We start from the raw sequence: 14,840 nt of genomic DNA on the forward strand, positions 1-14,840 counted from the left end.
CAACATCACGAGTCTGCGCTTTGATGCTCCTCCACAAGTGCCACATCTCTTCATCCAGTTTCGAATCCTTCACAACAATTTAGACAACTATATTTATATATATATTTATAGAAGATATATGTATTTGCATATAAGTTACTAAAAACAAGCGCTAGGTGGCATCGTCGATTTTGGGCGGACATAAAAAAAAACCAACGAAAACTGGGAGGAAATTTTGTTGTTTTGGGAGTAAAAAGCACGCACAATTTGCACAATTCTAAAAACGATTATTATGCACATTATCATTTATCAATTAGCATTATCATTAGCGGCATCATCATTTAATGATCAACAACTCTGGCTATCAATTAAAATCGGTGTACGGATCGCTATGGGGACTTCGAGGCGTCGTTGTCGACGGATGATCCAGATTGGCGGCCATTTGTCGCAGATTATCCACGCCCGCCAACAATTGCCTGGGAGAAAAGAAACAGTTCATTAATTAGTGGTTTGATTTAATCCTAATATTAAAATATAAGTAACTGAAACATGGAACACTCTTTACTCGATGTCTAATCCGATTTAACCCTTTACATCTTTTAAATAATTTTTTGTTCATTTGAGCTAGACTTTGGTAGAATAACAAATTAAAATCAAAGAAGGTAAACAAATTAGTTAAGAGCTCAAAACCTTTAATCTAAAAATGTAGGCTACAATTTCACTCAATTTCAATTTGCTAAGAAGCAGTTTTATATGTAGATCTTTTCACTTTTAATTGATTCCCTCTCTATTCTTTATGTTCACATTTAACTTCAAGCATTTTAGACTACTTTCCTACTATTAAACTCACCTCAAGTTCTGCTCGGCATTGTCAGCGGCTCGCAGCAAATCCCTCGACAATTGATGCGTTCTGGACGGACGCGATGTGTTGCTGCCACCGCTGCTGCTGTGGCTGTGACTGCTGCCCGGCGTCATCACTGGTGCTGCACCGGCTCCCGCTGCTGCTCCTCCACCCAGCAGCTGTTCACTTCCGGCGCCATCTCGCAGAGCAAACAATTCCGCCTGCAAACAAGTCGTTTGTTAAGTATAAGACGCAATACAACAAACTCATGAACTCACCTCAAGTTGGGCCACTTGTCGTCTCAAGCGTTGTGTGGTTTGTGTGTGCGCTGCCGCTGCCAATGTGTCCCGACGCCGGGCATCCGTCAAGGCGAGCAGCTGCTGCTCACAGTCGTGTGCTCGCCTAGTTTGGCTGCTCAGCTCAACGCGCGTCTCTTGCAGCTCACGCTGCAGTCGCTCGTTCTCCTGCCGCAGCGACGACAGCTGTAGACTGCTGCCGCCATCTGACTCCTGTGGCGGTGAATCTATGGAATTGGAGGGCAGCCCGATGGCCACATCTGCCAGTCGCTGTGATGAGTGCAAAATGGGGCCATCGGATAGAAAGTCAGGCAGCATTTTGCCCGTTGAACCGCCGCCAGCTTCATTGCCAGCGGGCAAAACAGCTGAGCAAGACAAACCTGCGCTGGGTAGCTGTAGAGGATTGACAGCAGCCCCAGCAGCAGCAGCGATGGCGCCGCTGCAGCTGGGCGCCTCAGCAGCGCCTAGGGGTGAGTTGGGTGGCGATGCGCTGAGATGCGGCTCAGCAGCCTGACACCACGCATCCGGCAAATGATCCTGCACAAAATCGGGTAGCGCCGAGGACGCTGCAGCCGCCACGTTTGACGTGTCCAGCGGCAAATCGAGCTTCATTTTGGGTGCCGTAGCGAGCACTAAGCGATTGGGACGCAAGGCAGGACGACGACGTGGCGACGAAGAGGACGACGTTGACTGTGGCGGCGGCATATCGTAGCTGGAGTAGGAGCGGGGTACGTAGCGCGAGTTGCCCGAATGCAGATTGGAGGCAGCCGATGGAAAGATATCTAAGAGAAAGGGATTAAACATAAGCTTTTTTAATTACTCCATGGGATACTCACCATCGTCCACACGCTCGTCGTAGAGGCGACTGTTGCGCACCTGTGCCAAGCCCACATGATCATCATCATCATCGGCGTCATCGTTGTGGTGCAACACAACGCCGCTGCGTTCCACCTCCAATCGCAGATCGGGACGCAGTCTGCTGTTGCTACCACATGCCGCATACTCCGCCAGACTCGCCTGCGAGTCGAAAGAACTGAAGCGTGGCGAACGTTTCATTTTGGAGGCGGCGCTGCTGCTGTTGCAGCTGCCATTCAAATCCGGTTGCATGTGACTCACAGACGCCGATTGTGGCACCTTCGGTCTGGCGCCCGTTGATGTTTGCAGCGCAGTCGTTGTGCTGGCGACACTCGATCCGCATGTTGCTGTGGTAGCATCCAGTGAGGTGACTGTGCTGCTGGGTGCGGTGACTGTGCCGCTGCTGTTAAGGAAATGCTTAAATGAGAAGGTTGAAGACGCCGCTGTGCTGTTGCTGGCAGCTGTTGTTGCTGCTGCTGTTGCAGTTGTGGCTCTAATGTTTGTGTAATCCCCCCGATTGCTGCTGCTGTTGCTTCCATTTAGCCACAAATCCGCAACCAGATCATTGACTCGGGTGCCTGCTGCTGCTGTTGTTTGCTTGGCATCGCCGCAGGCTCCAATGCCGTCGCCTGTCAGTTGTTGCTGAAGTTGTACTGTTGTTGCTGTCGTTGTTGATATCGCTGTTGCCGTTGTTGCAGCAGCAGCAGCTGCCGCAGCATCGTCCGTATTGATGTTGTTCCCATTGCCATTGGCCATTTAAATTGTGCCACACACACTCGAACTAGTTTGTTCCTTTCCGTGTTGTTTGCTGCAGTTTGGTGTGTGCCGCGTTTGTTTGTATTGCCTTTTGTTGTGCTGTTTCTGATTTGTTTGTTTTTTTCGCTGTAAATTTAGTTAACTTTGAGTTGCATTTCTCTGCCGACTTTTCACTGCTGATGTTGTTGGTGTTGGTCTTGTTGTTGCTTAGTGGTGGGCGACCAGTGTGGCCGTATCTTTGATTTTTAACATAGACTTTTATTTTGAAAATTTTGCCAAAATGTAAATTCTGCAATATTTCTACAATATTTATTTAAGAAATCTATAAATTTCGAATAATTTAATTACCATTCATAAGTGATATTTAAGCTGATCGGTTCTGTGACAAAATCAAATAATTAGGACACACTGGTGGTGTTTACTATCGATACTCTTGCTACTCGATACTTCTGTTCTAGTATTTAATAAAAACGGAAAATTAAAGCAAAGCAGTTGTGCATAATTTGACTGTTTTCAACGAAATTGAACATTCATTTTTATATAGTTTATTTCGTTTCTTCTTTAGATACAAATAATTTATAAGCAAACAATCACAAGCACATGAGACTTTAATAAGAACTAAATAATGATTATTTTATATTTAATTAACTAATAGGAATTAAATATACATTTGTAAATTAACCGCTCATTTTTTAAACTTCAAAAGCATCGATACATCACAAATGCGATGTCGATAGTAAGGCATTTTATTATTTTCAGTTCACGTTCACACTGCCTCTCGTGGTTTTTGTTTTGTCTTCGCACTCCTTGCGTATTGCTTACCGAGCGAGGAGAACGGCAATAATTTCGGGCAAATATAAACGCTAATTGGCGCAATATATGCATAATTAATGCAATCAAAAGCGAAAGGCGAACGAACGAACGCATTTGTTGTTGTGTAAATAATAATAATATAACAAAAAGTGAATGTTTAAACGTAATTACAGTTACAAGAATTAAAACAAGCAATAATAAAAGCAGTGCCAAGCCAAGCAAGCAAGGGCGGCGTAAAGAAAGTGGAAAAGAAAATTCTGCGTAGCAAACAAACCGGTCGGCGCGCAACATACATACATACGAATACAAATACAAATACACAGACGCTAAACGTCGTCAATATATCGTTAGTGTATGCAAAAGACGCATTTTGAACTTAACAAAAACGGAAAAAACGAAATGAAATAAAATAAAAAAGGCAATAAACGTACAATAAATACATACAAATTGCACACTGTGTTTTCCCCCACAAGCATATATATCTTATACTATACATACAAACATACATATATTTATTTGTGCTGACCAAACGAAAAACGCAAAAGGCGGCCGCCATATGCGACTGTGACTGCTGCTGCTGTCGTAGCTGCTGCTCTGCTGCGGGGGTGACAGTGAAGTAAAGGTGGTGAGAGCCAGTGCTGGAAACGACGCGACGCAACGCTCACCTTTCGCGTATTGTAAATTGTTTTTGCAAACACATAAACTACTACCCCACCCCAACCCCCCTCTTGTTGTGCAGCAGCATCGCCGTCGTCGTGTGTTCCACTTTTGATAGGCAGCGCCCCTTTGCGCTCTATACACAGTTAAAGCAGGCTCTGTCCTGATTTTTAGTGCAAGGCGAGAGAGTGAGAGAGAGATAGCTGGTGACTCTCTTCCAAACAACTAAAAGAGAGCGCGGGTCAGTGGAGTGACAATGTATTAGTGATCAATAGTTACGCTCTTTAAGTGTGTAGTACGCGAGTGTATGTGTGTGTGTGCGTAACGATTTACATACATATAAGATTTACTAATAAAATGCAACGACGCTGTTGTAACTGCGATTGCGACTGCTGCAAGCAGGTGAGTTTCCAATTAGGAGCAGTGAAGTGTCATGCTGTCATGCAGCCATGCACTCATTCATTCATCCAACCATCCATCCATCCATCTATCTATCCTGCTGGGTTGTTGTGGGGTTGATTCAGTGCTGCTGCTGTTTCTGCTTCTTCACAGCAGCAGCCTGGCCACGGCCCCATTTATTGACTTGTCTACATTTCTTTTCCTCTGCATGCGTGTATGTGTGTGTGCGAGTGTGTGTGAGTATGTCTGTCATTGCCGTTGTCTCCCTTCCCCTACCTTCTGTTGGCTTGCATTCACGCCGTCTTTGCCCACGCTTTGCTTTTGTATACAAATTATGGTGCGCTTTGCTTGTTGTTGTTCTTGTTTTTACAGTTGTTGTTGTCTTAAGCTTTTATGGCATTGCTGCGCTGCTGCTGCGCTGCCGCTGCCGCTGATGCGTCGTGCATTCCTCCTCTCATTTGTTATTGTAAACGCTATAAAAATAGATTTTAATTTGCTTTTACCGCATTCGAAATTGATTATTTGTTTTGGCCCAAAAGTTAATAAATGACCCCCTTTTCTCCCCTCCTTTTTCTTCTTTTCTCAGCGCTAGTGAAGCGTACAATATGCCAAGAAAAGTGAAAATTGAACTGGGTCGCACCCAATGTGGTGAAGGGTGGTGAGAGGGGCTCGAAGAGAGGGCGGTGGGTGTCGACCCACCTTTGCCACCTTCAGCCTTAACCTGGTGTCTTCTTCCGCTGCTGCTTTTGCTTCTGCTCGTAATTCAATTAACATTTAGCCTTAACATTCCCTCCTTCCTCCACCTCCTCCTCTTCTAGTGCCCCTCTTAGTCTCTGCTTCTTACGCTTCTGCCCTTCCAATTCGTTGACCTATATTTCGCCTTTTTTGTTTTTGTTGTTAATTAATATTTGTAATTCTTGTGTTCATATCCCCCCTTTTCCCTCCTCCTTCTTTTGATAAGCAGCTCAAATGCTTCTTATAGCAAATTAACAGTTTATATTTACTACAAGCTCGAACTTTATAGTTTCATTATCTCTGTTCTTGTGTCTGTTGAGCGCGCACTTGGAGAAGGTTTCATTTAATATACCCGGTAGCTAAAGGATAGAAGGTGTTATAATTTTCTGTCAACTGCAGCCTCTTAAAAATCTTTCCTTTCTTTACATTTTTGTTTTGCAAAGTTAAACATCATTATTAAAACGAACAACTATTAGTCTGACTACAGTTCGCTTAAGCACACAGATCGCAGAGATTATAATAGATAGTGACAACAAATTGTGTTGGTCAAATGTTTGTTTTTATTATTATCTTGCGATAATGAGTACATTTCTTAAATAAATATTAACAGGTGAAAATTTAAAACAATTTTGTTATAGAACACAATAAGAGAAAGGCTTGTAAAAAGAAGTCTCAAGTCGCAAAATATTTTCAGATCATTTAAATAATGAAATACTTAAACATTTGATTAGTTGCGTTGTAATTCCTTTTAAAATATTTTATACAAATTATAAATAATAAATATTAAATTAAAATCCCTACCGGGTGTTTCACATTCGATCTCATTCTTTTATAGCTTTCCTACATGTGTGTCTGTTTGTGTAGGTTGCGCTTACGTGATTAAGTGTCACCTTCACCAATCAATAGTCGCCACATTTACTGTAGCTTATTCATTTTCCATTTTACTGTGAATTGGCTTTTTGTCCGACACTTTTCCAGTTTCCACTTACGACCGGCTTTATGGCTTTGGGTTTTCTATTTGCGTTGTCTGCTGTTATTGCTACTGCTGTTGAAATCGTGTCTCAGTCTCAATGACAGCTTTGTGTGCATTAGGAGAGATCAGATGCTTTGACTTAAGAGCAGCTGGAAAAGCTTTGTTAATGAACTTGAACCTTTAACTTTGACAACTCTGTTAATTCTTCTTAAATATTACGATCACTAATTAAAGTTGTCATAAAAGCACTTGGAGACCCTTAATTAGATTGTAAAATGTTGCTCTTATTATTGTAGATTAGTTTGTGTTTTCCCTCGATAGCAAAGTAGCAATTTTTTGTTCCGCAAAGATCCGTAAAAGATGATGCTACAAGACAATAGCTTTGGCCCAATTTTATACGACAACTTTCCAGTTAAAGCAGCTGCAAAGAGCTTCAATGCACTTCACCTACGCAAGCCTTGACCTGAAAACCTTTAATTTGTCTGAGCAAAAGCGCTATATTTATTTAATGTAATTGCTTGACAGCTGTTTTGTTCGACTTTAGTCTTAGAAATTACGTGTTTGCATTGAGTACAGAGTAAATTTGGATTATGTCTTAGTAGAAATGTTTAGACTACAATAGTAAAAGCTCCGTTCATAGCTGTATTAAGCAGCTTTTGCTAAAGTTTTTTAAATATGAGCTGGAGTTTAATGTACAATGAATTGTTGTATGTAGATCATTTAGATATTAAGAAATTGAATTATTGGTGTTCTTTTTATAGACACAGAAATTCTTATTTGAAAAATTGATGAAAAACATTTTAATTATTAATATTCTTTTGATAGAAGCTAATTCAAATACTAATAAATAAATATTTGTATACATTCTTAAAGCTTTAATGAACTTTTAAAGCAACTTTTTCAATAATCAATTGACTGCTAAGAGAGGGATATACATACATATAAAGAAGAACCCTTAGGACAACTTAATTACAGAAAGCCAATGTAAAGGATTAAATGACATGCCTCATATTCTTATTCCTTGCTTTTTTGTTTTCACTAGTTCCATCGTCAGTCGGGCTAATTGCTGACAGAGGACGATTAAATGTTCAGGTGGCCATTTGTCATTTGTCAAACGACGATTGTCCTTTGCCTCTTGCTCTATTCTCTATTCCACGTTTCATTTTTCTATGGATTCCTTGCAATTATTGACATTCAGCTAATTCCATTTCATGTTTCTCCCCTCTTCACAGCTTGTCGCGCTGCTTGCGAATGCGTCGTCGCTGGCATAGACTAGAAGGAGAAAGAGAAGGAGCAGTAGTACCTGAACCTGGAGCAGGAGCAGGACACAGCTGGGAACAGACAAATGTCGTCGTCGACGAGCAACGGCGGCATCAATAGTGCCACAAATGGCCGCAGTGGCAGCACTGGCAGCGCCAATATCAACCTCAATCTCAAGGCCAAAACGGGAACAGGAACGGGAACAGGCAGCGGAGTAGCAGCAACCGGAGTGGGACACAAGACGCTGCCGGACCTGAAGACGCAGCGCAGCAATAGCAGCGCTGGCGCCGGTTTAGGGATCGGCGTGGTGGCCAAAACACTGGCCACCCATCGACGCGACAGTTCGCATGTGGAGAAGTCGCAGCTGCAGCTGCTGGAGAAACCTCTGAGCTATGGTCCGCCACAGCAGTCGAGCCGAGGGGCGACCGCTCTCTCCAAGGAGCCCAAGGAGGGGCATCTGGTGTACTGCGAGGGGAAACTGCAGGCGGGCACGCTGCAGTCGCTCATCCAGCACATGGTGCCGACGCACGAATATTATCCCGAGCATGGTTATCTCTTTGCGTTCCTGCTGAGCGCACGTCTCTTTATACGGCCGCATGAGCTGCTCGCCCAGATCTCCGCCACCTGGGAGCAGCAGCAGCAGCAAGGTGCTGGCAACGATGTTGTGGACGAGGCAGTTGTGCAGCCGCAGCTGAATTCGGCATCGCCATTGACGCAGCGCAAGGGACACGAATTGGAGCTGGAGCCGAAGCCACAGCAACGCACGTGGACGCAACGCTCGGCGCAGCATTGCATCCGCTTGCTGTCTGAGTGGATCGAGATCTTTCCCTATGACTTTCGGGATGAGCGACTGATGCAACAGGTGCGCATCCTGGCCAGAAAGTGTGTGTTCATCGACAACTCGCTAGGCAAGCAAGTGTCGCGAATCCTTCAATTGTTGGTCTCTCGCTTGACCGCCTTGGAGCAGTATGAGGAATTCCTGCAAACTCTGAACAACGAAGCCAGCACAGATTCCCAGCAGAATAATCATCAGCAACAGCAGCAGCAACAACAACAACAGCAGCATCAACAACAGCAACATCATCATCATCATCATTTGCATTTGCATAATCCGTTTCAAACATTTCTGGGCAGCTCGCATTCATCGTCCAGCTCAGCGAGTGGTCATGCCTCGAATGGCATCTCATCGAGTGGCAACTCCTCGAGCGGTGGCAGCACCGGCAACTCGACAAGTGGCAGCAACTCGGCATCGAGCACTCCGCAACCGGACGAGGTATTTGGCATCATGGACATTTGTGGCAGCTGCGAGCATTTGGCGCATCAATTGACTGCGATTGAATTGGAGCGTCTGTCGCATATTGGACCCGAGGAGTTTGTCCAGGCATTTGCCAAGGATTATCAGCATGCCAAGGGCGCTTCAAGCGATGCACTGGCGACAGCGGGAACAACATCGGGAGGAGGCGGAGGAGCATCAGTCAACAGCTCGCTGAACGATATGAAAAAGACACGCAATCTGGAGTCGTATGTGCAATGGTTCAATCGTCTCAGCTACTTGACGGCCAGCGAAATTGTCAAGGTGGGTTGGAAGCAAGGGTGGGGAGGATTAATCCCTGGCGAGGGGGGATGAACGAAGAGAGAAAGAGAGAGGGATTTAAAAGCAAGGGAGGGATTAGCTTATGCTAAAATATTGTCATAAAGCAAAAGCCATAAAAAAAAGGAAATTCCATTTGCCAAAAATAATAAATTGCAGATGTTAAATTCAAGAACTTTTACCAAAATCAATAACTGAGGAAGCGGCTTTAAAAGGCAGCGAAGAAAACCTTTTCAATTTGTTCGAATGGATAATGTTAAACAACATCTGATAAAGTTGCCAGTTAGAAGAATCGAGGTCTGTTATCAGACCTCATACAGATACCAGACAGGCAACAACACCATAGCCAATGTAATTCTCAAGAACTTTGAGCAGATAAGCGCTATATTAAATTAAACCATAACAAAAGCTGATAGTCCAACTACGTTTATTTTTAAAGTATTGTTATTGTCAAAACTTGATATTATAGAGATTAATATAGAATTTGAAGAATTTTATAAAACCATAACAGAGGCAGATAAAGCAAGGACGTTTATTCTTTAATGTATTTCAAATATAAATCTATAGTCTAGAAAGATATATACCAACATACCAAAGCAGCCAGAGCGAGTAAATTTCCGATAGGTTAAACCTTATGTTAATTTGATATCTATGCTTATAGTAATAATAACAATTAATATTATACTCTGCATTTATTTATATTGAGGCAGTTGACTTAAATTTAAGGTTTAGGGAAAAGATTCATAAAATTTGTTTTCAGAACATTTCTGAAATTATTTGCAAACGTATGAAAGATAAATTCACTTATACAATTATATAATGTTTTATTTTTCTTTATTTGCAGTATCCCAAGAAGAAGCAACGTGTGCGAATTATTGAATATTGGATTGAAACGGCACGCGAATGTTTTAATATTGGTAATTTCAACAGTCTGATGGCCATAATAGCTGGTCTAAACCTGGCGCCCATTGGCAGACTCAAGAAGACGGTAATATAAACTCATAACTAGTTGTGGAGAATTGCTAATTAATTTTGTATTGTATTTGGCAGTGGTCTAAAGTGCAATCGGCAAAATTTTCGGTGCTGGAACATCAAATGGATCCAACATCGAATTTTAATAGCTATCGCTCGACGCTTAAAGCTGCCATGTGGCGCTCCGAGGGCGCCACAGAGGAACGCGAACGCATAATCATTCCATTTTTTAGTTTATTTGTTAAGGACTTGTATTTTCTGAACGAAGGCTGCTCGAATCGGTGAGTGTTTGAATTGTAATTATAAAGCTATTGTTCAATTCTAATTAATGACATTTGCATTGACAGTTTGCCAAACAATCATATCAACTTTGAGAAATGCTCACAACTCGCCAAACAAGTGATGGAGTTCAATGAATGGAAGAAGGTCTGCTGTCCATTTGATAAATTGCCGAATGTCATTGCCTACCTGCAGCACAATGCGGTGCTTAATGAGAACACACTTTCGATGGCATCCTTTGAGTGCGAGCCGCCCGAGAACACCGAGGAGAAGGATCGCTATAAAACTGTGAAAGCCGAAACGAAGCAACAATTGCTCCAGCAATTACAGGAGCAGCAGCAACAACAACAACAACAACAGCAGCAGCAGCAACAACATCATCAGCAATAGTTGACTCTTTAGCTACTTAGTCTTTGTATTTATATCTAAGTTACGCTTAAGCGCTTGCCATGTTTATTTTTTTTGTAAACCTAATTTTTACACGAGTCGATTATACACTTTAAGACGGGGTGAATATTGTTTAAGCCTAATGCTAAGACTTAAGTTAAGCGATTCGTTTGGGACAAGGCGCATGCGCTGCACTTTCAAAGTTGGCAAATGTCTTTAAAAGCTATTTGCTGCATCCTAAATTGACGACTCTCTCTACTGTTACTTAACCCCATTTCAAAATTGATCATCTCACATTAATTCCATCATCAATACTCTTATCTTCATTGCCTCAGAACGGCTTTTCAGTGCTGCAAAGCGGCGCATGCGCAAAAAAAGAGCACGACAAACATTTTTCTATGAAACGCAAAGCATCTCCAGAATGTTGCCAGTAATTAATTTAATTGCATTAAACATTAAACAGTTAAGCGAATTATAAAAACACGATACGAAACGAAACGAAATGAATGTATGTACTTAAAGCATTTTATTGCCGCAAACTTATATATCGATATTTATTTGGATTAGTGAAACCGGGGGGAATAATAACAACAACCAATATATTTATAATTAAATGTCATAACTTATTTGAAACAATTTGACAAAACTTGCGTGTGTGTGTGTGCGCACACGATATACACATATATTGTAAGCGAACAGTATTTATATTTATATATTTACACAATTTTATAGCTAAATTAAATCATTTTTAATATCAATTCAATCAATTCGATTCAATGACGTTTTTGTCCTTGTGAAGCTTCAACATTTATCAGCAATTATTAGCAATGCAGCGTAATTCACATACAATTTCTAATTAAGGACAAACAAACAACAACAACAAACTTACAAACAAACAACAAAAGAAAGTACACTTTGTGGTAGCTACAATGATGCTTTTCCTTTTTAAGAATTTATTTTTAATCGAGCTAACTTCATATACATCTAAGAATATTGATATATTTCGAAAAAAAAGTAAATGAAAATATTGAAATGTGTATGGAATCTCTATGATATTAACTATAAAGGGACTAAATCGACAGCAAAAAAAATCATTATCGATTTAAAAACAAAACTGCTTTTGAATAAATCAACTGAACACAAAAAGTAAAATATTATTGAAGTTTTTATTCGTTTTTATAGTTGGTGCATTTCTTACTTTGCGCCATGTTTAAAATCATATCTTGGCGCGCAAGTGTAGAATGCTGACTGACAAAAGCTGCGTGCTATTTTATCTCTTTAAATAAATGCCAGACTTGGCTAAAAAATTTATCGATAATATTTGTACCCAAGCAGCCTGCAGTGCTACCCATAAAGGTTTTTTTTAAGAGAATGGTGTTAAGATTCCGAAAAATCATTTATTACGCATTAGTTAATGAGAATCCGATCAGTTGAGTGAGTTTATTCGTTTAGAAAGAAAATATATTAAACAAGGATTTCAGAAAATCAAGAAAATAAAAAGTTGTTGGATTATATCGATATATTAGAATATCTCGCCATTTAATTAACGGTTTATTTAAATTGTTTGTTTTGTAAACAATAAAAATAATAAGCTTCGTCATTTCATAAACTTCGAATTCAGAATATAATGAAATATGGGGAACGAAAAATTAGAGACAAAGCCAAAATGCACAAAAATCTGAAAATGACTTTTAGTTTTCATCTTGCTACATTTGCAAAACAATTCCTTAAAATATTGGCAAGTACATCGATATCTAATAATACCGATTCACCACGATATATAGCTGCAAAAGATAATATCGATATATCGTTTTCAATGCAACATCCCCACAGTAAACATTACAACAGTCACCCACACAGGGGGAAGCGGCATCGACGTTGGCGCTTTGTGCTTTATACGCGATGCGGTTTTGTTGGCGTGCAGACGTCTTCACGGTGAAAAGCAAATGAAAATTCAAGTCGAAAAAGCGCATAAAACACTTTAATTGAGCACAGAGCAGAACAAGCAAAACAAATTGAACTTTTATCGCAAATGCACAAATAAACAAAGTTTGTGTGCTAAAGTGTATGTGTGTGTGTAAGACTGAGGTAAAGTGCAATTGCAATTGCAATTTCATTCGTGTGTTGTAGTTGTTGTTTGTGTGTTAATTACGTAGCAGCTGAATTGACGTACATAAGGGGTGCAGGACGATTCAATAGGAATTGGAGTCAACGAGTTGCGCCCAATTTGTTGCATTGTAAAGTGCACCTAAAAGGAGAACCTGTTGTTGTTTTTGTTATTATTATCGCACATAGTGGGACAGAGAAAGAGCGAGAGCTAAACAAGTGCGAGAAAGAGAATGAGAACACACAACGGCGGCAACAAGACGGAAAAATCGATTGTGCTCATTTTTGTTTTGGTTCATGCTCATTCATGTTAATGCAAATTTAGAGCGTGTGTGTGAGTGTTTGTGCACGCGTATGTGTTCTATGTAAAAGTTAACAACAACATTAGGACGATATCCAACCGATTAACAGAGGACAAAAACAATGCATATGGCATGACTCATGCAAAGCTGCATATTATCCAAATTAAGCTAGAAACATGAAAAATCATCAAAAATATGCAAAATTACCCCAAGATTTGGATTTGAGTTTTCAAAGTGATTTGGATTTGCTGCCGGACACTGCAGCCGATATCGATGTCGATGAATTCAATTTGAGTGGCACGCCACCTGCCGCTTTAGTACTAAACGACGACGACGTTGACGCTGACGGTGACGACGACGACGACGGCGGCGGCAGCAGCGGCATCATCGGTGGCGGTGGTGAGGACGACGAAGACGACGAAATTGTCATTGCAGCTCAAGTTGTGGGTGGTGGAAAAGCGGGCGGTGGCGGAGGGCTTCGTTTAGCCACACGTAAGCAACGTAAACAACGCAAGCAGCAGTTGGAACAGCTGTACAATAAGAAGAATAAGATCTGCGGCCTGGGCAGCGATAGTGTTATCGAGGTGAGTCAATCGATAATTAACTTGTTACGTGTTTGCGATCAATCGCACTCAGCGGCGCCATTTTTACTTAGTTGTTGCCCACAAATATATGCTGTGGTATGCAGACTGTTTTTTTACGTTGCTATTTATGCTGAAAAATCTCAGAAATGCCAAAGTGAAAGATAAAAGAAAATGCCAGCGACAGCGGGAAATGACAACAAAGCAAAACAAAGAAGCAAAACCGCCAACCGTTATAACGTTATAGCCGCAGAAACAAGGGGAGAGAAAACGAAATAAAAAAATCGATAAGACAACAAAGGAATATTCAGCGAATTGTAGCGGCTTACGATGGCTCACCTGTTTTTTTGTAAAGCGTCACCAAAACCAAGAGTTCAAATAGAATTTCCACTGTCAGACAATTGCTTAATGTTTAAATGGTTAGAACAAACGCAACTTTCATGCGCTGGAAAATTCTTCGACACTTTGCATGCTTTTAGTGCGCTGATGTTAATGGATTTATGTTGTTGTCAAAGTCATTTTGTGGGGCTACTTTAAATGTATTTCTGACTCCACAAAGATAAGCCAAGTGTCGTCCTTTGTTCTCTATTCTTTTTGTATGTGTGCGTGTGTGTGTGTGTGTGTGTGTGGTTTGGGGATGTGACCAGTCAGTCAGACAAGTCGCTTCTCATCAGTTGTCTTTCACAGGGCTTAGCTCTTAAGTAGGTTCAATGTAACCGCTCTTACCGGAAGAACAATACTTATTATGTTTGAGGAAGACTTTTTAAGCTATCTGATTGGATCAAGTTTTCAGTCAATCGAAAGAAATAAACGAAAATCGATAGCAACATTTTAACAAACACGGTATTTAACAAATTTTCAAAGTATTTAAAAATTTAATGATATATTATGTTTTTTTCGTCCAATAATATTCTTGAACTTTAAATTTAAATTGTAGAATTGCAAACTATGATTTATAATTTTGGATTTCTTACTATTTTATGTAAGCAAATTGTTTCTCGCAGTGTAGCTAATATATATTGTATAAAAATATGAAACGAATGTAATCCATTTCACTC

At 40.9% G+C, this 14,840-nt stretch overlaps 3 protein-coding genes across 8 annotated transcripts in view; 2 read left to right on the forward strand and 1 right to left on the reverse strand.

Annotated features, from left to right (window-relative positions):
• Positions 1-202: 202 nt before the first annotated feature.
• LOC132790833 (uncharacterized) lies at positions 203-3,224 on the reverse strand. The gene is made up of 5 exons (XM_060799546.1): positions 3,076-3,224; positions 1,953-3,016; positions 1,099-1,898; positions 830-1,041; positions 203-455 (listed from the first exon to the last, which is right to left on the reverse strand). The coding sequence occupies exons 2-5, from the start codon at positions 2,725-2,727 to the stop codon at positions 344-346; spliced, it is 1,899 nt and encodes a 632-aa protein (XP_060655529.1). The 5' UTR covers positions 2,728-3,016; positions 3,076-3,224; the 3' UTR covers positions 203-343.
• Positions 3,225-3,524: 300 nt separating this feature from the next.
• Positions 3,525-11,947, forward strand: LOC132793162 (ras-GEF domain-containing family member 1B). The gene is made up of 5 exons (XM_060802856.1): positions 3,525-4,599; positions 7,537-9,140; positions 10,000-10,143; positions 10,206-10,408; positions 10,475-11,947. The coding sequence occupies exons 2-5, from the start codon at positions 7,650-7,652 to the stop codon at positions 10,794-10,796; spliced, it is 2,160 nt and encodes a 719-aa protein (XP_060658839.1). The 5' UTR covers positions 3,525-4,599; positions 7,537-7,649; the 3' UTR covers positions 10,797-11,947.
• Positions 11,948-12,670: 723 nt separating this feature from the next.
• The window catches only part of LOC132793161 (calcium-transporting ATPase type 2C member 1), a 66,650-nt gene continuing 64,480 nt past the window's right edge, over positions 12,671-14,840 (forward strand). For all 6 annotated transcript variants that reach the window (XR_009633085.1, XR_009633088.1, XR_009633084.1 and 3 more), the window contains exon 1: positions 12,671-13,785. Coding sequence is in view for 1 of the 6 variants with exons in the window: in XM_060802850.1 (XP_060658833.1) it covers positions 13,378-13,785 (408 nt within the window). In the remaining 5 variants the exon portion in view is untranslated. The remainder of the gene's footprint in view (positions 13,786-14,840) is intronic.

Source organism: Drosophila nasuta, chromosome 3 (assembly GCF_023558535.2).
Source record: "Drosophila nasuta strain 15112-1781.00 chromosome 3, ASM2355853v1, whole genome shotgun sequence".
Taxonomy (NCBI): domain Eukaryota; kingdom Metazoa; phylum Arthropoda; class Insecta; order Diptera; family Drosophilidae; genus Drosophila; species Drosophila nasuta.

Bases quoted from the DNA above. Each gene is read 5' to 3' on its own strand.
- LOC132793162 (XM_060802856.1), top strand. From the start codon at position 7,650: ATGTCGTCGTCGACGAGCAACGGCGGCATCAATAGTGCCACAAATGGC. The intron at 10,144-10,205 runs GTAATATAAACT...TGTATTTGGCAG, and splicing joins TTGGCAGACTCAAGAAGACG to TGGTCTAAAGTGCAATCGGC. The intron at 10,409-10,474 runs GTGAGTGTTTGA...TTGCATTGACAG, and splicing joins AACGAAGGCTGCTCGAATCG to TTTGCCAAACAATCATATCA.
- LOC132790833 (XM_060799546.1), bottom strand. From the start codon at position 2,727: ATGGCCAATGGCAATGGGAACAACATCAATACGGACGATGCTGCGGCA. The intron at 1,899-1,952 runs GTGAGTATCCCA...CCTTTCTCTTAG, and splicing joins CGACGAGCGTGTGGACGATG to ATATCTTTCCATCGGCTGCC. The intron at 1,042-1,098 runs GTGAGTTCATGA...ACTTGTTTGCAG, and splicing joins GACAAGTGGCCCAACTTGAG to GCGGAATTGTTTGCTCTGCG.